The sequence below is a fragment of the Solea solea genome, chromosome 5, assembly GCF_958295425.1.
Source record: "Solea solea chromosome 5, fSolSol10.1, whole genome shotgun sequence".
NCBI classification, from domain to species: Eukaryota; Metazoa; Chordata; class Actinopteri; order Pleuronectiformes; family Soleidae; genus Solea; species Solea solea.
In genome coordinates, this window is record NC_081138.1 from 11,954,238 (window position 1) to 11,980,436 (window position 26,199).

The 26,199-nt window shown below is 38.2% G+C and overlaps 1 protein-coding gene across 1 annotated transcript; it reads right to left on the reverse strand.

Moving 5' to 3' along the window:
• Nucleotides 1-5,584: 5,584 nt before the first annotated feature.
• Nucleotides 5,585-25,808, reverse strand: LOC131460122 (CD151 antigen-like). Its single transcript, XM_058630426.1, has 8 exons — nucleotides 25,575-25,808; nucleotides 22,206-22,290; nucleotides 16,805-16,996; nucleotides 11,286-11,360; nucleotides 8,402-8,506; nucleotides 7,267-7,425; nucleotides 6,984-7,070; nucleotides 5,585-6,856 (listed from the first exon to the last, which is right to left on the reverse strand). Exons 2-8 carry the CDS (start codon nucleotides 22,287-22,289, stop codon nucleotides 6,797-6,799), a joined length of 762 nt encoding a protein of 253 aa, XP_058486409.1. The 5' UTR covers nucleotide 22,290; nucleotides 25,575-25,808; the 3' UTR covers nucleotides 5,585-6,796.
• Between the last annotated feature and the right edge of the window lie 391 nt (nucleotides 25,809-26,199).

Sequence of the window (26,199 nt, forward strand, 5' to 3'; positions counted from 1 at the left end):
AGCTCTTTGTTTCAACAAAAAACAAACAGGACAGTGCAGTTGTGTAAATCTGCTCTATGTGAATTAAAGTGGTTGAGGGAAGATACTTAAAGGCATCTTTTGCACTGATCAAAACATTTAACATGATTATCTGGCTTGTTTTGGGACGTACTCGCAAATGTATGGCAGTAATGTACAATGGATCTATAAATGTACTATGGAACTTCTCCCCTTGCTCATATCTCCTCCCCCTCAAGTTCCCACCGAGTGCACCTGAATACACTATTCAAAGCTTCATTTAAAACACAATAGCATATATTTTTCTTGGCCTGTGGTTAAACTTCAATTATGATTTTTCCTGCACGAACACATATTCTTATGATTGAAAGTTGAATACATATTAAAGGGTACATCTACTTTACCATCTCACCCTAATGGCCTAATGCCAATAAGCATTTTATTATCCCATTCAGAAATGCACATTTAATGTTCCTAGTGGCTCTGATCAGGTGTGACTCTGAACAGGAAAGTGTGCTTACTACTGCCCTGCATGACGGTAATAAATCCAAACAACCTGTAATTGTAAATAAACATTAAGTGTAGTAAATTTCTCCAGTGGATTGTAAACACTGCACAGGATATCACCAGGACTCAATCTACACCTCCATGATGCCTGCGGCAGGCTGACAACACCATTAAATACCCATCCCACACGAGCCACCACCTGTTCAAACTCTGGTCGTCTGGAAAGAAATACAGACTCACTGCAAGTTGAACTAACAGGATGAAAAACTGTTTCTTTCCCAGGACAATGGTGCTGTTATAGAAAACCCCACACTGCACTACATGTACTCTGAGGTTGGGATAATTGGAGCACCAGCACAGTGCTTTCATATATATATATATATATATATATATATATATATATATATATATATATATATATACATATATATACATATACATATACATATACATATATTTAATTTTGCCTTTTTATCTATTTTCTGATTACTTTTACACATATTTACAATTTTGTACGGTGGTCTTGAACATTACTTCTCGTTCATCACTAGGAACCAAACAGGTGTGTCGACATTTTCAACTTTTCCCAAGCTATATAACTATTAAATCAACACAACATGGATATACATGATTTTCAGTGAATTGACTTACTTCTTTTAAATTAGTAGGAGAACGCATTTGACAAAGCCCGAGGCCTTTATAAATGATGTGTACTTTACATATCTGCAGCACATCCATCTAATGCTACTTCCATTCTACTTTATTTCAGAGGCACACAACATATGCTACACAAAGTATGATGCTGAAAAGAAGGTCAAAACAAAGGAAAAGCCATAATAATTAAATAATAATACAATGATGCTTTGTTATTGTTTAAACTACTAAATTAGGGGGCAGTAATGCAACATCATGGGTGCCAAGAACCGTCAAACACCAAAGAAGAGGAAGAAGCCGTTTAACCAAACATACTGTAATTGTCTGGCTCACTCCAGAAAGGTCACAAAATAATACAAATGGGGATGAAAAGGGAAATTTTACAATATTAATCTCCATTTTTTTTGCTATAGTAGACCAAAAGCCAGCTGGTTGAAGTGCCTTTGATAATGTCAAAATACCTCAGGAAACAGAATCTTAGATGGGATTTGACCCAGAAAAGGAAGAGGGTGGTGAGCCAGATGTTGGGGCCGCTACGCTTCAAGGAGCGAGCAGGGGCTGAAGTGAGCCTGAGCGAGCAAGTGAGTGACAGAGTGATATATGTAGTGTACAGTACTGTACCGGCATTCAGAGGGATGCGAGTCATATGTGAGCTTTCTGTCAGCACACAGACTCCTCACCCCGATGCACATCCTTGTAGTGGCTCCTTCCTTCAACAGATGCTCGAGTGACATCTGCTAAAAGCTGAGAGGCAGCTCAGTGAGAGGTTGTAGTTCACACAGCTCAGTATTCAGAATTAGTCTGAGGAGGAGAGCCTGGAAGCTGCTGAGGCTCAGTCGCTCACTCCACTGAGCCAGCACCTCTAAAACTTACCCTAACCTTAATCATTACAACTAAGTGCCAAACTCTAACCCTAATCTAAACCCAACTCTAACTCTAACCATTTAAAGCCAAAATGCCAAAATGTCCCCACTTTGCCATAATGACCTCGCTCCATATGGTTTATACAATTTTTGGACCTCACAAAGCCACAAACACAAGAACACACACACACCAAAAATGTAAAACCAGTACTTTACAAACACAGTTAGTAACGGTTCAAAATGCAATTAGTTGTGTGCAACAACTAAAGTTACAATTCAACCAAGTGAGCAGAATAAAACTAACATTTCACTGTATGTAGCTTACTTTGCAACATAATGAGGCTCATCACCTGAGTAATGATCCTGTGGTTGAGGCAGAAGCTATTTCTCCAGTCCAATGTTTGAATCCACTTCTAAAAATGACAGCAGATTACACTCTGCTATTTAAAGGAAGTCATTATTATTATTATTATGCATGGATGGTGTCACTCTTTCTCCAAAGTAAGCATGACTGTCGATGATTTTGGACTCTGGATGTGCGCAGGTATGAAAAGACAGTCTACGAAACTCATTCGATTCATTGCAACTGTGCATTTTTTTTCTTTACATTGGATTTTCCTATTCATTTCAATTTCAGTTAGCAGCCCTTGACAGCCTAGACAAAAGACCTTTTTCCCCCCATTTTATTGAGACTGATTGGCCAAGAGTGTTGCTGCCATCTACAGACTCAAGATTACATTTACTACCACCATCTCCTCCTCCTCCCCCCTCCTTGTCCTCTTCCTCACACATACACAATGTAAACAGCCTTGAAGGACTTGAATGGAAATGAAATGACCTGAGATGTTTGTGCCTGTAGCGGAGATGTCTGGGATGCAGCACATTCTAAAAGCTAAACATGACAGCAGATTATGTTACGACCTGCAGAATTCACCTGTGGTAAGAGCACAGGATTAGTTGCCTGAAAGTCACAGTCACTGCTTTAGTGACTTAGAGTCCTCACTAAATTTTCTAGGAATAGAATTCTTTGCAGTGCTTTGCCATACCCGTTCTTTTTATATAGTGGCTATATAGGCCACATAATAGGTTGACTTCTTGTTTCGAGTCAGTTCTTCATTCCTCACCATTAAGACCTTCTGTATATGATTTATTTCTTGGGTTGTCCTAATCCACAGGTTGGGCACCACTGTGGTGTTTCCCCTCTAGGATTTCCATTCATTCCCTTGAAGGTAAAACAAAAGTCAACACTAACCATTACGTTACCAAACTTCAACCTTAAGTCAACCCAAGGGAGCAATTTTTAGCCAGAAACCAGATTAGAAACAACCAATTCTTGGCCTTAGGAGTTCAAAGATCAACCCAAGAATTATACAAATGATGTCCAAAATTACACACAGTTTTGTTTTTTTCTACCCTTGGCTTCCCCTGCCCTTGTGGTGCTGATGATTATGTTCCTCCTCCTGTCATCAGCTGCAGATAAACTGTGGCACAGCTCACTGTTGACCGTTTGTCTTGTTGGCACAGAAATCACATCACCTCGAGGAAAAAGGTTTCAGGTGGAGGAGGGTGTTCAACAACTCCCACACCCGCTCTGAAAATAGCATCAAACAGGCCAAGGTGCAGCAGGTGACATGTTCACCAAATGGACAACTGCTTCACAAGAGTGTTGAGATATTTTAGAAATGTCATGCAGTGGCATTATTAACATACTCCTTATGTTAGTCTGCATGTGGGCTGTCACAAGCATAAGAGGCAGGGAGGCCTGCATGAGGAGGAGGGAGATTTATTATAGCAAAATCAGAAGGGCACAGTTGCTTGGGACACACTGGTTGTTCTCGGGCTTGTCATAATTTGTCCTCTATTTAGAGGCAATCTCCTCTAACAAAGCAAAGGCAGAGGTTGCATCAAGAGCAGAGCATGAGACTTGCATTCCACAGATGTTCTCCCCTTGGAAAAGTGCCCTGTTAAACTTGCCATGTGTTGAACTACTTTAACTCTAATGGAAATGTTACATACTGAAAGAAGACCATAGGAGAAAACACAGAGAGTGCGGATTCAATTTCCGACTGTGCCACAGGATTTAAAATAAATCCTAAATCTGGATCTATATTGTTGGATCACCACCAAAATCAAATCATTTGGGCCATAATCTCTAGAGAATGTTATTCAAATCCATTCTGAAAACTTTTTGCGTAACTACCCACTGTCAAATTAGTTCACACAATGCTAATTAAGCCTATGAGGTCCACACAACTCTTTATTTCTCAGTGTATATATAGCAATGCTTAGAGTTCTTGTCTTCTAATGCAGTGCACAGGAAGTGATTTGAAAGCAACAGCAACATTGTGCTTGTAAAGTGAGATGGTTGGACTATGACTGAAAACACAAAGATGCACACACAAAAGGATTCAGAAGAGAATTCTACTGCTCAAACTCAGTCATCTGGCAATTGGATGGGATAAAAAGGACACAGCATATAACTAACGTTTCATTATTTTTTGAAGACCAAACAGAGCAAGAATTATAACGTCAACAACAAACTCATCAAATGTTATGCACTGCTGCTTTAACTTATTGCGTTAGGCTGCTCACAGACAGACGGACAGACAAATGCTTGCAAAAACATAACCCCCTTTGCAGGGGTTATAAAAAAAAAAATCAAAAATCACCAGCTCATTTGTCAGGGATGACTCAGCTTTTAGACAGTGTGCTGTGAGAGCACCTTCAAGTGGTACTATGACAATACACACTGATTTCATTTCACTCTGTACACCTGCAACACACAAAGATATTTTTACACCGTCAGCTTCACTGACTGAGAAATGTGTTAATTTGCATTATTAGCATTCCCAGTAGAAACCAGCCATTGGTATTCTGTATGTAACTGTGAGCTGACTGGACACCGTCTCATTTCCTCTATGTTCTTGTATCACCCTGACAAATGAATCACGCATTTGTTTCACAAAACAAGATGATAACGGGTAAAGTTCAACGACTGTGACTGTCATTGCGTGCACATACTGTATGTATACCCCACCTAGAAACCAGAGAGGCTGTTGAGGGTGATCCTCAACAGCCTCTCTGTGTTATATCTCACACTTCTACCAGCTGTTTTTAACAGAATGGTGTTTTGTCAGTGAAAACCTGACAGCTGCTGCCTCCCTGTGTTTGTACACAGTAACTGCTGCTGTTACACAATGACGGTGATGCACAGTCACTCTTGACAATAGAGAGGAGGTCACAAGTGAGACGTCTACCACAAGAGCAAGAGTGACTCCCATTAAAGACCATATACTGTAGACACAGGTATAGTGTAGGTGATGCACTGCAGCAACAGCAGTAGTTATGAATCTGGCTCACATCCTCAATCACCACAATGCAGCAACATTAGGGAATTGACTTTGGGTTAATACAGTAATGCACCTGTAAGCTGGTGCAAATTAGGTAAGGGTCACTGGTTACAGACACATGGTTTTGTCTTTATACAATAATAGGTTATTTTAGCAGTTTTTGGAATGACATGACCTGATAACCTGAGTGCAGGACAGGAAACACAACAGAGACACAGAGAAGTGGCATTTATTCAAACTAAAACACCTGGATCATTACAAAGACCAAAATACAGCAGATTAATTTTGTGTTGTCTTTGAGGAACACAGGAAATGACCATAACTAATAGTAAAATATTATTATTCTACCATGTGTCTGTTAAATACAATAATATTTATTTATGACTTGAAAAGTAAAAAAAAAAAATCTTCACTTTAACAAATGTCATCTAATTAATTTAATCTAACTAGAAAGACATCAGTAGATCAGTAAATAAGGGTTACAGAGCAACAGTAGGTCCTTAAAAATAGTTCCAACTTTGGCATCAGTGGATAAATCCTGCTTATAAAAAGAAGACAGTAAAATCGAAAAGCATGAGGCACTTTCTTATGAGCAATATTAGTGGCACTGTTTGTATGTTTCAAAACAATTATTTCTATCTGCATCAGAATTTATACCTTTTACACATGATAAAAGTCTGCAAAATGGCACAATTACATTCACACTGTCAAGATTATCATGACAGGTGTTTACATTTGATTGAACATGATAGAACACTGACATGATGTCGAGATGCCACACTAAAGACTTATTAGGCATTAAATGAAAAATAATACTTGATAAGAAAGCACCTCAGGTGTTACAGAATATCATCATTTACAAAATATAAAAAACATACAGTTCAAAAGTTTAAAAGGCAACTAGCGAACAAAGATTTAAAAAGCTGGTGAGTTAATGTGGAAACAGAATGCTGTTGCAGTCGAGGGCCCCAGGCGTGGGCTTGTTTAACTACGCTGCTGGGAGAAGAGAAGCTGATGTTGCTGCTGCTACAACCAGGAGATTAACATTTTCTGTAAGTGCCAGTTTTACTACACTAATCTTTACACCACTCTCAGGTGTAGCAGCTGGTCCACACATACTTATGCACATAAAGGGAATCAGAGTGGAAGAAAACTACTTTTTTTTTTTGTTCCGTGGAGGCCGCATTACACAAGCTGTGGTTTAATTCTCATCGGTTTCTCTCAGAGGCTTTTTTCTCACAGTACTGTGATCTTGAAAATGTAGCGAAGAGTGAAATTTAAGTGTCTAATTACTTTTCAATTTGATCCCTTGCTAAATTTCCCTTCCCCTGTGTGCATAGCGAAAAAGAAAACCTATGGGCTGTTTAGATATGTCGTGGCGATGGAGTTACCTCCTTCACCCACACTTTCCTTCTTCTGCTTCTCCTAGTATGGCTCTGCCTTTAGACTTCGATACAGGCAGCATGTAAACACCATCCCTATGATCTGGGGATTGGATTGAAGGGAAAGAAAACAATATTTAGCAAAACTGCAATCTCTATGGATATACTGCACATGTCTTTAGTCTGTTTATTGTTAAGAAAACTGATAGGAGAAAAAAAAAATAGCCCACCTGTACACAGGCAATCCCAACACCGACTGCTCCGATGATCTTCAGATGGTCGAGGATGAAGTTCTCTAGTTTAGTGATGCAGCCGCCCTAAGTGAAAAGCAAAGTCATCAGCTGATGTGAGTGTTTCTGGAGTCTCACTTTAATCATATGAATATGCTTGAATAGCTTGAATATGTTCACTCTGCTCTTACACACAGAAAAGTTTCTGTGCCGACACTGATTAGGGCACCCACACTGAGAACTCAAACACACTGACACCCCTCAAAACTCTTCATCCTCTTACCTCAACCTTGTAGATGTTAGAGGGATGGCTCCTGCGGCCACAGAACTCTGTGAAGCTCTTACAGCAGCTGTCAGGCACCTCTCTCTGCTTTGAGGCTTCAGAGCGGATCCAGACGCTTGCAGCCCAGTCAGATGAACTGTTGCTTCCACAGCACTTGAACTGACGTGAGAGACAGAGGGAAAATGATTTTATTTTGCTTAACATTTTGACAGTGGCAAAAGGTACAATAACTATAAACAGAGAACACTGGAAACATATTGATTTTACACCAGCAGAACATCAATACATTTTACTAATGCAATTACAGAACTAATTCGCATAAAAGATAGTTTCACTATTTGGGAAATAACCCTGTCCAAGGGACTATTTCTTAGTTGGTTACAATAAACAGAACAGTTGTTATTCCATTTTATTTTTTGTAAGAAGATTTTAAATAGTGTACTTAACACGTGTTGGTATTAGAGCTGCATAATATAGTGAAAAGATCATGTTAAAATCATTTTGACAAATATTGCAATATGATTCATAGCTGGTGCAACTGGTTATTTGTGCATCTTCATCATTGTAATGAAAAGAAATATACATTTGAATCATGTTGGTTTGACACATTTGACATCTGTCAACAAACAACACGTTTTCTCATCTGAAGAGCAAGATTATGATGACAGTGTATTTCTTGGTTATTTTATTTGGTTGTTTTGCAAACAACTGTGCAGGCCGAGAAAGCAAATAATTGTAATTGGCAAAGCGAGTAATGGCTGGAATTTGAACTTGAACTTGAAAAAGGTACATAAAACTTATACAAAGTTGATATCTGATAACGCAGAGGCCTCTCATTCTTCAAAAAAAAAAGGTAATAGAATACAAATAAGCAGCTCTGATTTATCAATTTCTTACTGTATTGTCAACTGGTATAAGCGCAACTCCATCAATTGCAATTCCAAGTCCATAATACCTGGTATTAGTCATAGGTAATCAAATCACATTTGACCCTTGATGAAGGATGAAAGTTAATAATAATATTAAGATGTGCATTTAAATAAATACTTAAATATGTTCACTTTTCTGCCGTGCTTTGGAATAAAGATAAATAGGATGTAACTGTACTTTTAAAAGTAGGCATGTGGCCACTTACCTCTTGCTGCAGCTTGTCCACAGCTCTTGTGATGTGTTCATGGCTCTTCTGTTGGTATTTCTGGTTCATGGTTTCCTTCAGGTTCAGCTTCAGCTCCTCGTTTAACTGTTCACACACAGACACAGACAAATGCATTAGCAGCCTGCTACACACAGTAGCTACCCAACAGTCTGGCCTGCACAGATAGAGCACTGGTGATAAATTGGTTACAGATGTTGACTTTGCAACTGATGTGATTCATAAAAGAGTGTAATGTCTCTCAGTTCTAACAACAGAGGTGCAGACGAGGACAAAAGCTGGGCAAACACAGAGGTACTCTGTGGATTTTTTTTTCTTCTCTGGACCAGTGGCAGACAATGTTCGCTAGAGGAGCGGGAGGTCTGGGGGCTGTTTCTATGGCAACAAGCCAGCTGGGAAACCACTGTAAATCAAAGCATGAAGGAGATATCAAGGGAATGAATTATGAAGAAAGGAAGGGAGGATGGAAAGAGATGAGATGGGAGGTGAAGACAATGAGAAAACGGAAAAAGAGGAGGAGGAGTTCACCTTTGAGTCGTACCTGTTGACAGTATGGTACACACTGCAGCAGTGTTGTGATAACAGCAATTCATGGTTTAAAATAGCTCAATATCTAAACAGCAGGGGTGGGAATGCACACCATTATAGCACTGCAGTGTCTAAATAGAAATAAAAGCAAATATGAGTTAAACTCTTTATTACGGTGGGGACTACATGGCCTAACAAAACCTGAGTCCACCATGGACAAACAATTATCAAGAAATGCAACAGTAGTCGAGTCTTTGGAACTGCAGGAGGTAACAGATCAACGTACACCATCTATAGGCAAGAACAGTAATAGCATATTCTCTTTTTACTGGTAATACCTGAGGACAAGGACTGTTACAGATGCAGTTTTTTTTTTCCATCACTGCCGTCTATGCCAACCATCTCTCTCTGGAATCAATAAATCCACCTCCACCTCAACTTGTCTGAACGTTAATCTCAGGCTGTTAAGATTAGGAAGAAGGAGTATGTAATAGATTTAGTAATTCTACAAGATCTTTAACACCAAATTAATAATTGGAATCACATAAACACATTTAAATTTTTCATTCTGATTTTTAATTTCAGCTAGACAACAAAAAAAATCTTAAGTAAAACCTCACAGATTGAAAACAGCAGCTACAAACTGAAAAATGTTTGTCCTTGCCAAAAGGAGGAAACACTAATATTACAGATGCAGGTGTAACCTGATGTCGTTTCTTTCCTTTACAGTAGATGTAGAAGGTTGGTTCATGTAGAACCATTCTTACATAACTGTGTCTAAGTGTAAGTCGGTTATAATCAGCTTCCAAGGTGTGTTTGTTGACTGAAAACAGAATATAAATACACACAATACACACAACTAATTATCAGAGAGAGAAATTAGAGATAATAACAAGGCAGGAAGAATGGAATGGGAAAGAGAGAGAGTGGTGTTTTAGATTTTAATAAGGCTTGTAGAAGAAGATTTAGGAACCAGGGCAGCGCTGTGGCGCTTAGCGACTGCTCATCCTCAGAATAGTTGTGTATTATGAATGAGGTAGTTATTGTATAATGATGGCAGTGCACCTCTACACCGAGAGAAGTCCTGTTGCTGAGCTACAAGGTACAAAGCTTAGGATGAGTCAGGCTGAGACCAGAGCTAGTGGAGAGCTATGTCATGTTAATATTGCACAAGGAAAAAAAAAAACACATTAATTTGCAACTGCTTGCAGTGCAGTCAATATAACTGGCCGTATGTCAGCTGAAAAGTGCTGAGGGGGGGTTGCCAGTTTCATTTCCTTTTATACTAGCACAGTAAATGAGATAAGAAAATAATCACATGCACGATTAGGACACATTTGGAGCACATTTCTGTACCCAATTAAATATATAAATGCACAATTAAATAAGAATTCTTTCACTATTAGTGATGCTTTTGTGACAAGTGAGAACAGCTCTGTTTGAGTGTACAGAGTTTACCTCAATAAATGGTTCCGATACAGTGCATTTAGCCTTGTTATGTGTACAACTGGAGGCCCTTTTCATTCCATTAGGGTGAAATGAACCACATGTAATATGGCCAATCTGATATTTGTATTTTTTTACGGGCTGCTCTGTGATTTCATTCATCATGCTGGTCTGATGTAGTTAAAATGCCAGTTACATGTCACATGGGAACTGAAACCAATGCCTGTGTTTTACTACAACACTTTTGATGATTGGGATGAATGAAATACTCAGTGGGCTACACACGGACCAGTGGCTAACATTGTTGCCTCACAGTAAAGTGCCTTTCTGTGAGTTTGCATGTTCCCTCATTTGTCCGGAGGTTGTCAAAATGTCATAGGCTGTCCCAATTGCCACATGAATCGTCGACTCCTACTCATGCAGCCGACATATGCGGCCGACGTTTGCCCGTTTTTGAAGGATACATTTGTGTATCCTTCACAGCGAAGGCTATTCCAGAAAGTTTTTTTTTTGTAAAACTAAAACAGCACGAGAATAGGTTCGGTGGAGCCAAGATAATTGTAAACCAAACACAAATGCAAAAAAGAATAAATAAATCAAATACACTCCAAAATAATAACATAACAAAAATAAGATATGGTCATGATTTAATTAGATATCATTTTGTAGGTTTTTATCTAAGTAATTTCAGCTGACTCTTCATATTATTGAATATTTTTTTGTGAATTAATTGAAGCATTAAGAAGCCTCTTCTTACAAATTGTTGAAGAATTTATAGCTTAATCATATTCCAGGTTAGTAACATTTAAGGAAAAGTCTTTTATGACACGGTACTGCTTCATACATTATAATACACAAATCCAAGGATGCATTGTAAAAAGGGTGGGATTACCTGCTGGTAGTAGATATATGCAAGGACACCCGCCAGGATCTCCAACAGGAAGATACACAGCAACAGGACAAAGTACTGTGGAAAAAAAACATATAAGTTGTTAAATAGATCACTAAACGATGCTGAGATGCCTGACAAGTTGTCTAAATGAACAGTTGTAAGGAGACTGGTCATTAAGTAAGATTTACAAAGCACACGTTCTGGTTTGCATTAACCTCCTCTTTACCAAGACTAGTAAAGAAACATTGCACATTGCATGTAAAACGTTACAGCATTTTAAGTCAAGCTAAATTACATGAAACTCTGGAGCTTTTCATTAGTCTATTTATTTGGCTATTTTCCTCCAGGTAAGTTTTTTTACAGCCTGAAATTGCAAACTTTGAGTCACTGCTCAGAGACACATCTCACACTGTGCCTCGAAGTGAGGCTTGTTTATCTCCAGGATCCGATTCGTGACCAGACCCACGGGAGTTAGAGGGAAGATCTGCTTTACAGTTTTTATCAGAATTTAGGACAGGAAGAGATTATCAGACCAGAGCCTTGGACCCAAGTGGCCTGCAGCTATCAAAGAGGACAAATTAGCCCGGTAAAGTGGATGCATTTTGCGACTTGAGAGCTTGAGCTGATTAGTTTTTATAGTGGCTCTGGCTCATAGTCTGAATACTGAGCAGCAGACAATTAGATGCCTTTTAAGGATGTATTGAGTTTTATAGAAAAGAATGACAAATGGTGTAGGAAAATAAGATGGAAAAAAACAGAGAACAATACATTTTTTTGAAAACATACCTAGTGCATAATGCTCATTTCTACACAATGTGATGGGCCGTGGGTGTCGTGGCACTCGTGTCAGCCTGCATCAAAGCTGGGTAGGCCTCAAATACAGCAGAAATGCTGGCTGTGTTCAGAGGTTCAACACATTTAAAATGGCATGGCTACTCAGAAGTGGTTGTGAAGAGACCAGAATCCAGCATTTCAATTCAACCAAGTACAACATCTGTACTTGGTTTGGTATGTAATTATGGGGGCAATTATGGGGAAAACTGTCTGTTAGTTTTCTGGGTATTTATGGTCTTAATTTGATATTGAGAAAGACAGGAAATGTGGAGAAAAGGAGTAGAGAAATAACAAGAGTCATAATAAGACTGTTGACATTCCCAATGTGTAGTAACACTTTATTTTAAACACAGTCTGCCTGCACAACTAGTTGTTGACCTCTCTGGTGCTTAACCTGGCTCTTAGCCTTGTAGCATACTTTCCAAAGCAGTCTTCACACACCCACAGCAATTACATGATTGTGGTCAGCATGTGTCTCTTGAAATTTGAATCATGATTTTTCTCCCTGTTGATGACCGACTCTTTAGACTGCGAGACTGCTTTGTCTCTCACCTCTTCCAAAGAAAGACACCTAAAAAACCATACATTCAAAGTCCACTGAGTGTGTATGTCTTCAGTTCAGGTTCTGTGCCTTCACACACACAGAATCATGTGTACCAGGGTCAGAGGAACTCTTGTTGGCAGCAAATTTACTGACTGCAGTCACTCCAGAGAACTCAGGCACTCGCTCTTACTGTCAAAATGATTCTCCTTTTTCTGAAAGCTCTGTATTGGCTTGGAACACAGTGAGCTGCATGCAGTCTCCTCCCCACACGTGTGATGTGCACATGAAGGAACAACGTGGCTATATAGCAAGGACACACACATTCAGTGTTTCTTTTTCAGACTTCATTGGAACTGTATTGCTGCCATTAGCACTACTGTACACTTAAAGGTGACTTTTCACATGAATCACAGTTGGATGCAACAGCCGGATTTTGAGGGAATCAACCTGGTTTGTAACGAAGAGTCTTTCTGGGACCAACAACACGTGTTTCTTCTTGCGTTCACATTCTTTTATGATCATGAGTCTGTTCCCATGTATCTACATCACATACTATGATGCACTCTGCACTCTTGGAGCATCTAATGGAAAACATTGTCATTGCTTTCAACACCCTCTTTCAAGCCGAAATTAGGCTTAATAATAGTAATTAATAGTTTTTATATGCAGTCTATTGCAGTTGAGGCTGCAAACACAGGTGTGTAGCTCACACATTTGAAAGTAAATTCTATATTAGAACATATGATATAGGCCACCTTTAGCAGAACTATAACTTTTCTTCACAGCAACAAACTCCCTGAGCCTATTTATATTTGTCAGCATAGTGCGTAGAACCCTACTGAAATGCAAACTATTCTTATATTGTAAAATGTTTTTCAAACATCACTTCACAGAGCATGTCATATTGCTTTTCTGACCCTGTTGATGCATAAAATATCCTTACAAACTGTACTGTACTGCTGAATAAACAGTGGAGGTTCATGAGCAACAGTCAAAACATAAGTCATGGCAGACTCATCAGGTTGCATAACAGGCCGGCAGCAAGCAGAGGCAGAGCAGCCACTGAGAAACAGTGATCTCTTTAACCTTTACTTATGCTGGCAGTCCTACGTGCCTGTTGCCTCTGATAAATAAAATGAGACAAAGAAAGAAAAAAGGGACTAACCTAAAAAATAAGTTAAAGAAAGAAAATCCATATCAGACAAAAGTGATGTAATGTTCAAATTGCTCTTAATGCAACCGTTTATTGAAAAACTGCTAAGTACTAATTATTCATATTTACTAAAATATACATTACACAACTACTATAACCAGTTTGCAATAAATGTATTTGTAACTATTGTCTAACAAATATAATAAAGATAATAAAACAGAAAGAAACGCAGAAGAGGCTGGGACTCAGATCTTCCTTTGTATACTGTAATACTCGAACCATAACATGGCCACTCCAACTGCATGAGGTCAGTTTCTCCACAGGTGGATCCAGCTTTTGGTTGGACTGTTTTCCATTTGGCTCTGTTATTTGGATGGAAAAAGTTTTCCCATTCGCTCCCCAAGTCATTACATTGTTCTGTCATGATTCTGCAAAACAATAAAGTTGTGTGTTTGCAGACACACTACACCCTACCATGCAGTTGGAGAGGGGTTCTTTTTTTTCCTTCAGTCTCAGTGACCTCTCATACTTTGTATAGAACATTGCCAACAGCCTGATACAAAAGTCTGATATGGCCTTTCCTTTAATCAAACGGCAACTATGGGAAGTATATTTAGGCCCTACAGCTGGTCATGTTATTACTGGATCAGCTTTTTGTGGTAGAATTTGATGACCTTTCGGTCACAGGATAGTGTTGCCAATCACTGCTGCTCTTGTGTACTCTCAGCAGTTACAACACACTCAACCCAAACAGGAAAACAATTATCTCCTCCTCTACCCCCTTCTACCCCACCCTTATGTTTGCCCTCTTTAACAATCTCGATAGCATCTCTCCTTGCCGACAAGTTTGTTCCTTCACCGTGATTCATTGCCCTAATCTCAGCCCTTCAGGATGCACTGAGCTTTTCAAAACCACACTACACTGAGGAAAAGTGGTGGTGCGCACACTCACCTTGATTTACACACCACTGCTGAGTCACAAATCAAACAATCTGGACAACTGAGTATGGATCTATAAACCTTTCAATTATGTTTTAAAGCCTCAAAAAAGGCTGCCCTGGGAATCTGCCGTCGACACTTACATCTCAGTCAAATTTTCCAAAATATTCAACAAGGTCAGAAGCAACAGACAGCTGCTTAAATATGTATTTCTATTCTACATTAATAAAATAAAACAGCCGTGTCGTGTCATATTTAATTTAAGCATATCTTTAGAGCCCTCTCTTTGAGTCAAATAAAACAATGTTTTACGGTAGAGAAGGCAATTTCTTCAGAAATTGCAGTGGGATTGCAGCCTTCCGCCTGAGCTGAAGCCAATCTGGCATGCTGCATTGAATTGGTAGGAATGAGAAGTTAAAATGAGAAATTGAAGTTTCTAATTGAATGTCTGCAAAATAAGGGATTGAGAGCAGGGACAATATATCCCAAATGTGTAATACATCCATTAGGGCTGTTGTGGTTATTGCAAAAATGAAATAATGTTTTATGAATGCAGAGGAAGACAAGATACTGCATAACCGCACATGACGCCACAGCTCTGGCGTTTATAAAAGGGGGAGAGGAGTCTGGGACAATGGGCCTCACACTGGTTGGAAAAGAGGTTGATGAAAGCATGCACCATTTGACACTGATTTACTTTTAGAAAATCTGAAAATTTGCTTTGTCTAAAGATGAAAAATATGTAGCCATGTTGAATTCTTGTGGTCTCTGGTGAGAACCGGATAATGCCAAAGATGACGCATGTTCTTACACAAACATTTGACTTGTGCCAACATTGATGTGCCTGTATAACTTAACTACGCTGATTGAAAGTCTGGTCAGTTGTGTTTGTGCAGTGTTTCTGTCTGTGAGTGCATTCGAGCAGTTTCCAGTGTCACGCAGGCTTTGCTGTTGGAAAGATCGGAGCTTTCTGTGTTCAGCATGTGTCAAATCAAAATTAAGAAAACACAATTTTGTTTTGTCTAAATACAACTGAGGCTGACGCCTTGGCCTTGATTGGCTCTTGGCAGGTGTGCGCACACTAGTGATTCTCAAGTGTTGTCCACATTGAGATTACATAACAGTGACCGAAGTGACCTAATAAGTTAATAGATATCCCTCTGAGAAATATCCTGCCTGTTCCCAGTCTCTCTGTTTCTGCTTGTCATCATATGGAGAAAAAATCTCTTGTTTCTGGTCAGAATGGATTGCACTCTGACACATTTAGCAGTACAAGAGGTAGAAAATAAAAAGTAGTAACACAAGTGCATTCACTGAGGCTTGTTTATTCTAGTGACAACCCTTTGGCAGTTAACACTTTACCTCTGGTTTCATTCTAATTATTTGGGTTATTTTGTATGCTCAGAGAAGTCCTTTGACTCTTTAAGGTGCATTTTGTTTCAAGTTCATCTTGGTAAACATCTTGTTTTAAATGGTTTTAATAAGATGGTCATGTTGTAAAACAACATTTCTTATAATAGCAATTAAGTTAAATAATTTTTTAAACTTAAGAACTAAACTTTTAACTGCTTATCTCATGACATATTTTTAAGTTCCAATGAAAATCAACATTTTCTGTGTTCCCTATTTGTCTTCTTTTTCAGAGCCATTATTGAGATATGAAAATAACAAGGGTATAAATGTTTAAGTTGGATTGGTCAGTCAACAAATACCAACATGTTTTCAGCATTAAGGATAACATCTCTCTTTAGAAGCTGTTCTCTCTTCATAATTAACTACAAATACACGTTGATGAGCAAAGTTTAGCAGCAATATCAATTTACTGTGGTATTTTCTTCTCGACCAACAAATCATGGCCACAGATCTTATCTGTGTCTCTAAGTTGTACATGCTTATGAATATCATTCTGAGAGCTACTTCATCATTTTTTGCAAATTATAGAACAGCAATATATTTTTTTAATATTGGTGGAGAATAGGCAACTTCTGTTTATAGACTTTAACAAATATACTGCTTCTTTTATGTCTCTACCCTGGTGTGATCTCTTACCACTCGCAGCAGCCTCTTCCGCTCCTTGAAAGTGGCGCAGCAGCCCAGCACGCCTGTTACCATGACAATGGCTCCAGCCAGGACCAGTATGTAGGCAGAGGCAGCGTAGGTCTTGGAAGAGAGAAGACTGATGTAGTCGCTCTTTTCAACCAAGGTCCAAACACCCACAGCCATCACAACACCACCTGCCAACTGGGAGAAGAGCACATGGTTAGAGTACAATCTCTGTAGAAACCCAGACTTTAAATAATTTATCACTATCAAAGATATGGATCATGTATGGATATAAGATCATGGACGTTGTGAAGGAGGACACGAGGTACAGGGCAAGATGAAGTCCCCTAAAGGGAGAAGCCAAAATAATAAGAAGTTCATTATCAAAGATATTAAGTGTAAGTCTGATGGTTTGTGTTTACAGTATATATTGCTTTTCTAGTCTTTATGACTAGAAAACTCAAAGCTGCTTTATACTACAGTTCTGCCATTAACCCATTCACTCACACTTACAGTACAAACAGCGCATCTATGTGTTTCATACCTATTCACACACTGCCGGTACAGCTGTCAGGAGCAACGTGGGGTTAAGTGTTTTGCCGAAGGACATGTCTCGGCATGTAGACTAGCAGCGCTGGGAATCAAACCCACAACATTCAAGTTGAAAGACAACTACCACTTTACAACCGTTGTAGTTGAAAGTGAACTGATAAAAACACAGTAATTTACTGCTGAATTAGTTTATGGTTCATAGAAACTGAGTTAGCTCAGTTAGATTGGAGGTGCTCAGACAGGTTGTGCTCAATTAGTTGACTGAATGAAAATTAATCTGCAGCTCATAAAATGTGAGTGTTATTCTTACATCTCAAAAGAATTGATTTACTGTTTTTATTTTGGGTTTTGGAATGTTGGTGCGACAATCAGAGGCATGCACATCCGCATTAAATAAAGACTGGATGCTGGGCAGGATTGACAAAATGACAACATATACAGGTGCCCCCAAAAACAATAACAATTCTTACACACAGGTGATGTTTTGGGCCCTTCTTCTATTTTTAACTGTCAAATTTACAATCAGCAAACACTAAACTAAAATTACTTCAACAAAACTGGTTAATGCAGACCTATATAACCCCCGGCAACTTCACAGATAAAATAAATATTCCTGATACATGTTTTCAATGTAATTAAACATTTATACATTGTATATGGGAATGTGACACAGTTAGGAAATTCTGGAGGGAGGTGATGGACAAAATGATGAAATTTTGTCTGTAAACTTTACTCACTAACTTTTTGCTGTGCTTCTATCCAACAAACCTTAACCTGAGAGCTAGAGAATACCAATTAATTAACTACGCTATATTACAGGCAAAGTGTCTGATAGCTCTAAATTGAAAGAAAGATATGGCGCCTTCCATAGGAGCCTGGATGAAGTGTATGGCAAAGTGCATGTCAATGGAGAGGATAAAATTTTTTATGGGTGTAAATGAAAGGATCTGGAAAGCATTCAATGACTTTATAAAGAGAAGATTTAGTAGAGCTTCTACAGTTGGAAAATCCAGCTTAATATACCCACTTAAATGGAAGGAATTATACTAAATAACTTATTGTGGAAAATGTAACACAATGTTTCAATATTTGTATTTATTGTGCTTATTTGTTTTTATATGGTATATTTATTTTAGCTAGGTACCATAATTTTGAGTTGAGTGTTGTATTTTTTTGGAATGTTATTCCTCAAATACTATATTTTGGGTATGAGAGAGAGATCAATTGTATTATTGTCTGTAATGTTATTACAAATAAATAAAAACATTAAATTATCGCTAATTTACATTTAGCGTTTGAAAGTCAAACTATACCACAGAGAGTGTTAGTATAATACATATTGACCAGTGCTTTACTAAACATGAGCAGTGCCTTGTCACAGTGTTGTAATAGTTAAACATGTTTTTTTCATTTTTTTATCTTAGTTTTAAATTCTCATTTCTCATTTCACTACATTACTGCACAACACAGCAGTCTACACTTAATGTTATCCAACCCTTCCCATCATCAGCTGCATGTGAGAAGTGAACAGGTGAGTCAATACTTTAAGAGTTTAAAGAGTTATTTTACATGCCACATAAAATTGATTATATAAAACAACAGCTTTGCAAATCTCATACATTCTTAAGTTGTGCCTCTCTCATGTTCCCTCATTAATAGATAAATATAGCACAACATGATACTCTTGCTGGCTGCATAAACATCATGACTCCTAAACCACAGGATTAAAAGACTGAATCTGGTTCAGTGTTTGCAGTAAACACTCAGTGTGGTGAACATAATGTTTTCTGTATCTGTAGCTGCTGTTAAAACTGAACGCACCACAGGAATGAAGCAGTGAATCTGTCCAAAAGTGACTGAAAGTTGCACAATATAAATTGACACTCTGGCATCCCCTAGTGGCAGCATGGTGTTTTGCCTGAAAATTACAAAGTAAATGAACCTAGTATGGATGCTTTGTTATTTACATGCATTTGTTTATACATGAAACCGACAGGTGTACTGATTGTTTTTGTTTAATATTAATATTGTTGAGTTCTTCAGCTACCACTGTGTGTCTGTGATTGTCTTGCAGGTGTGTTTTTAGAGGCGCCATTACACTGACTGGGAACACCAGGCCACTGTTTCCAATTAGTGAAGACTCACTAATCTAGATAGCACTGTGCAGCTGCTGATCCCCAATCTGTACCAAACCCGGGCCTCTATTGCTTTTTCCCCATACACACACTGACCCTGACTGCCACATCTCATCCAGACTACTGTTATTTGGTAGAAGATGTAATAAATGCCATTTTGGGATTTAAATATCTAAAACTTACAATACTACTGTTATACATTTTGTTGAGTACTGCTGTTACATTAGCCCATGAAACAACACATTTTAAAATCAATAGAATTTCTATTCAAGGTAACATTTCATGTTGTCACCCTTTACTGGCATCATCTGCTTCCTGCTCCTCTTCCAGAGCAAACCCCCATGAAACCTAAGAGTGAGGAAGGAAATATTCCATACTACAAGTTGGCCAGTGTGTTGTCCATTGTTTTACCATTGTGTATATTTGTCACTAAGTGGATCATAAGTACATAATTAAGTTCTAGCACCAAAGCTCTCCCTGTAAAGCCCAAAGGCAAAAGGTGAACCAAACAGAACAGTATGATCCCATGCTGCTTCCTGACATCTGCAACTAAACTGTAACTGTTTTGATTGGGAGACCCCTAGTGGCAGAAATGACATACATATAATGTCAATCAATCTTATCTAGAGCACAGACACTGGTGTATGTATGACACTGTGTTCTAAAAATGTGTCAGGAATCCCTAGATTGTAAAATAAATTCAAAGTACAACTAACTCTCACTACATGAAATATAAAACATGTTATTACTTCACCCCACGGTGAAGCTTGACTTTGATTCTATGAACTGAAATAGCAGCAGCCACTTAAAAAGACCTTATTGTAATTTTTTCCTTTTATACTCTTTTTGTATTGTATAAAATAGACCCTTTCGAGAGCTACGTCACAGAAATGTCCACGTGGAGTTTTGGGTCAGAAAACACAATAGTACCATTAACTTGCTTACTTTCTAGCGTAGTTGGCTGTGAAAATAGAACCAGCAATGCTGTCAAGTTCTTCAGAATCCCTACAGGATCTCATCCCTTTCAAAAAAAAATTGAAATTGGCTGTGGCTCCAAGCATTAAAAAGAGAAGACTGGGGTGATACTACTGCAGTCAAAGAGGCTCGCATTTTTAGTGTTCACTTGATTGTAAATTATCATTTATCATCTCTTTCTGTTAGATTATGATGAAAAGCCTGGATTTCACAAAAATGTTTGTGTCAATGCACATATGTATATGACACTTATGCTGCCTAAAGTTATGTTGTGGTCTTGGACGTAGCTAGCTTGTAGTTAGCTGCCGACCAGCTAGTGCGCTGACAAGTAAACAAGGTGTGCTAAAAATGTTCCTTGTAAGACTTGTATGCGCAAAGACTTTGCCACTGGATATCTGGCCACTTTCTAATATCATCTACCCAATCTTTTATGGAAGCTGGGTCAGGCAGACTATTGCCGTCAGCTTGGTATGGTAGGTATTGTTCGTGGTCTTAATTGGCAACGAAAGAACATATTCAGAATTATTCGGTGGAGGACCGTGGACATACAGTACATGCTATACCGCTTACCTGTTGTGACGTTTTCTGACCCCAAACTGCGCGAGCATTCTCACTAGGCTTGCAATGTTTGTATACAATGAAAGGGTCAATACAACATTGTATTTTATGGCTTTGGTTTGTTTAAACTTGAAATAGCCTTTTATTTTTTATCAAGAATTGGGCTTGCTGTGTTGTCTTTATAGTTCCCTTTTCTTTTTTACACCAACCAATCTCCTCTGTGTATCTTACAGCTTTCTTTTGAGCACAAGTTAGTCTGTGACATTTAGGAATGTGACAAAATCATTCAAAGTGACATAAGGCAGATCATCAGGCAGTTTGTAAACAGTAATTATTGTGTCATTTTATCTAAACTGCTTCATTTTAAATTAAAGCTCATAAAAGGCAGCAACCAAAACACCACAGGAAATCAGTTAGTACAAATCAATGGCAAGTACAGAAGGTCAATGTTGAGCTAGTGTGAACTATGATCAATTCTTACAATGGCCAGTTTGGCAGACCACTTAACTGTTGTCCATTGTTTCCTTTTACAGACACAGTAAGTCTGGCTAAACTGGGGTCTGTATAAAACTTGTGTGACAGCTTGCAATTCTTGCAAGTCCATTTTTGTTTTAGCTTAACTGTGTACCAAGATCTCAGCAATTAACTTGGTGAAAAAAGTAAATGAAACCGATAAAACAATGTATAAACACAAACATAAAAGCAGGTTGCATTAGACGTTACATAAGTAGATGCTAAATGTTATCTTTGTCTTGTCAAAGCAGTGGTGATGGCAGCAACAAACCTTATAGCAAATTATACTGCAGCTTTTTTTTTTTAACCAACGTCAGATTTGACACATAAGGTCCATCTTCAAGCAGCAGAGGTAAGTCTATTGTAATCTAATAAAACCTCTCCCCTCTTCTTCATTGCTGCTGTATCCAGGTCATTATTTTGTAAAATGACTGAGGAGCAGCTCATCCTGACAAGATAAGGACTTCACCAGTTTCTTCCTGTAAACCATTTATTTTTCTGATCCTTATCATTTATTCACTTAATCATATATTGTGCTTGGTGTGAATAAAAAGGATTAATCAAAAATAAAAATAAATGATCCGCAAATTTGTGCGACTCATTCATTTTGCCGTTAACGTGCAAAAGCCTTAAGTCCTCAATGCAGGCTCAACTCTAACTGACGAGAAACTTACCCAAAAGAGAAAGTTGAAAGTAAACAGGAGGTATTTCAGACAGATGGTTCCACATGTTTTCTTCTTCTCTACACTGGCCCCCATGCTGCAAAAGACAACAGACAGTTTAAGGTCAGTTAAGACAGCATCATGATACACTAGGAGTGATATCCAAGTGCTACAACAGTCAATATATACAAAAAAAAAAACCATACGATGAGTTAGTACTGATGTCTTTCACAGAAAAAAGGCATGTAAATAAATGTGACAAATATGGCTCTTTCATTTATTCCTTGAAACTGATTCTGATCTACACAATCAATGTTTGTTAACACAGGATGTTGAAACGATCATCTGATATGTTGCCTTTTTACAATATTTTTCTAAAAAACAAATCAAATCCAGAAAGAAATAGTACAGAAAAAATATCTGAATTTTTGTTTGATGTAAAAAATTAAAAAAATTAAAAAAACAGGCACATACTGAACAGGGAGTGCACTAGTATGTTTAATTAAGTTCAATGAACTTCAATCAGGTTTACTTGGTGAAGGCCCCCTTTTATTCAAATAAATACATCAATACATCAAATAAAATGTAGCCTTCCTGCTACTGTGAGATGCTTTTAACAAATGAGATGTTACAGGGCTAATGCAGACCATGGGGGAGTAAACACCAGATTAGCAGTGTAGGCAGAAACAATGAGCTTCGCCATTTCATGTGTATGCAGAAAGATTCATGACTAAGCACTGAGTAGGAGTAGAAAGGCTGCTGAAGGCTAGAACGTATACCCTTATACCCTCCTGCCTCTCTAGTGCCTGGTACAAATATCCAATGCTTCCTGACAAAAAAATCATCTTCTATTTAGAGCAGGGTCATTTTAAAAGATGACAGTTTATGTTAATTAGTGCTTTCTATGAATACAAGAGGGATAAAAAACAGCAACTCATTATCAGTAATAGATCCTGTTGTTTCTTGGTCTTTTTCTGTTTCCCCAGGTCTCACATGGTTTTATTATAACCACACAATTTTCCAGGCCTTCCTGCCAGTCAAGCCAAGACTCGCCCTACTTTGACTGCCTCCTATCAAACCCTTCCTCCCCTCCTGCTCTCCCACCTTTATTTACACAAGTGTTAATTCAGACAAGCACACTGCATGATTGAGTGAGTGTGTCTGGATTCTCTATGTTTACCATCTGTTACTGTGAGCCCTTTTAGCATGTGGTGGCTAATTAAAGTCCAAGTGAAAGCCCTTATTGACAGTGTCTGCTCTTATTTTTCACAGCAGCTGAGTCAAGAATGGAGGCTTCTCGTTAAGAACATTTCCAAGTTTTTTATTTGCGCTTTTCACACCCAAGTCACTTTACATCTCATAGAGGAAGATAAATCCAACAGACAAAGGTTAAGATAAATTAAAATGGACAAATACGAGAATGGAAATGGAAATATGAGAATGGAAGAACACTGTGAAAGAAACACCATTACTGCATGAGGGATTTAACACTGAAGAGCACCAGATCCCCACTACAGTGCATTTTTTTAACTAACTAAGTTAAATTCAGGATGTGGTATGTTTGTTCAAGAGCACATTAAACAATACTGTTGCCCATTATTGCACCCCAATCTACCCAAGGAGACTACAGTGGTGAATTATATGTTATTGACATAAGTGTTAATATATATCTTCAACATTTGATTTCAAACATTTCTATCACCATTAGGATTTCCAAAAGAAACACTTAAACTGACACGTGTAGTGTTTCTCAAAACTGATTCTGGGGGCCTACACCTGATTCGAATGAATAGGTCGTTATCAGGGATTTTTCAGAGCTTGATGACAGCTGACAATTTAAGCCAGGTGTGTTGGTGCAGCGAGACGTATTTCTTGGGTGAAATGGTTGCAACAAATTCATTAGCTATAATTAATATCTAATCTGTGTTTGTTTTTTCAATTGTCTATTGAACATGAGGTGGCCTACCTTTGTAGCAAAAACTTTTTCTTCCGGCAATGAGACAGAAGTGAGTCACATTTTAGTACGAGTATGAATCACACCTGTGTTACCGCCACTAAAAAAAAACACAGGATGAGCACTAGGTGCTTAAAAATCAAGCAATTAGATTTGATGTGGTGTAATATGTAAAACTACTTTGAATTTCATCATCTTTAACTGCTCCATAAGTTAGTTAAAAGTAAAATAATAACAATTAGATGACTACTGGTTTATTGCCCATCATTGACTTATACATCCATGACTTGAGATGTGAACTACCTCCCCCTGCTGACCTACACAGGAAATATTCTTAAATGTTGAGATATTTAGGGATTTGTATTGCTTTTTGTTCTTTTTTTAAGTGCTCCAAATAATGTGGATTTAACTTTGTAACAGTTGTCGAATGTTGTTTAGCCATTCTGAGACTATTCCATGGCTACATCAACCAAATTTATTTTACAAAAACAGTTGCCCCCTCGTCACTAACTTTATTAGGTGTCGAATCAAACTAAATGTATTTGTTTAATGGCAAATCACAATATAAATAATCTCAAGGCACTTTACATAGTAAGGAGGAATATTTTACATTATTATAGTAAAGAAAAACAAAAGATGGGAGATAAACCCATCAATAAGTCAACATACTTCAACTTGAAGTCATACCAAAGTTTATTAGATCCATGCTGTGCAATGATTTTTAATGAATCTATGAGTGTTGAAATCACAGTCTGTAGGAGACTTAAACTATGTTCAGATTACCAGCAACATTGATCAGGGCAAAAAAAAAGATTAATTACAGATCTGATGTTTACATTCCTAACTATAAGTGTCCTGCATCTAAACGAGACTGCCCTCAAACAGCAGACATGCACAAACATAGCTTTTAGCATGCGTCAACAACAGGAAAAGGGATTGGTATTGTTGCATGTCCACACATAGGACTGATGCCTGATCTAGGACCACATATTTAAGTGACACAAATCGGATTTGAAGTCCAAAGTGACAAATTGATTTCTTGTGACCACACAGCCCTGGAAAAAAACAGTACATGAGACACTTTAGCCCATCAATCTGAACATAGTATTTCAGCTTGGCATCGAAATATCGGCCATTAGAAACATAGGCTATCGGTCGACCTAACAGTGGATAATCTCTCCGCCGGTGTTAGCTAACGCTAAAGTTACTACCGCTGTATCGTTAGAACTGTGAGAAATATCTGTCACAATAGCAACCTCCTTTTTGATATCCCGGCAACTTTATGACAATTCGTGCATCACAGGAAAGCCTGTAAACATATTTCCGCTCGGTTTTTATTAAATTAAGACAATCATTTCTCGTTCTGGCTAATGCGGCGGCATCACAGTGTAAGCTAACAACACGGAACACTTCCTGTGCTCACTTACCTGTAGTTCTGCCGATCCTCAGTCCGTGTAGACCACAGAGATGAAGTGTGAGAGGAAACAGTCCTAAATGTCGCCCACTTTCCTCGGACAAAGACGACTCCGACCGCAGACTAAAGCTCGATGACAGAGGGAAAGATAAATCAAAGCGCAGGACTGACGGAGTAAGAATCTGGGGCTTCTGCTTCTGCTGTTGACTCCACCCCGGCCCACCTTCCTTGTCTCTGCTCTGCTTTTTTTCTGTCCCGGGGCGATGCTTTCCCTTCACTGTGACACAGACACACACTGAGAGAGAAGAGACGGTAGAGACGATTTCAGGGATTTACGTGAACATTTATCATCATTGAATTAATAGAACACTCTTAGCAACACAACAAATACCAACAATTACTGTAATTACAAAACAATAACACAGAAATACCACGATATAAGATAAGATAAGATAGTCCTTACATTATTTGTCCCGCAGTGGGGACATTTACAGTGTTACAGCAGCAAACACAGTAAAGATAAAGATAATAAGTAATAAATATGCATTACTTAAAAAATGTACAATATATAAAGATATTGACACCAAGACTATAAAAAATTAGCTAAAATAGAATGTGGAATGTACATGGATTGTACA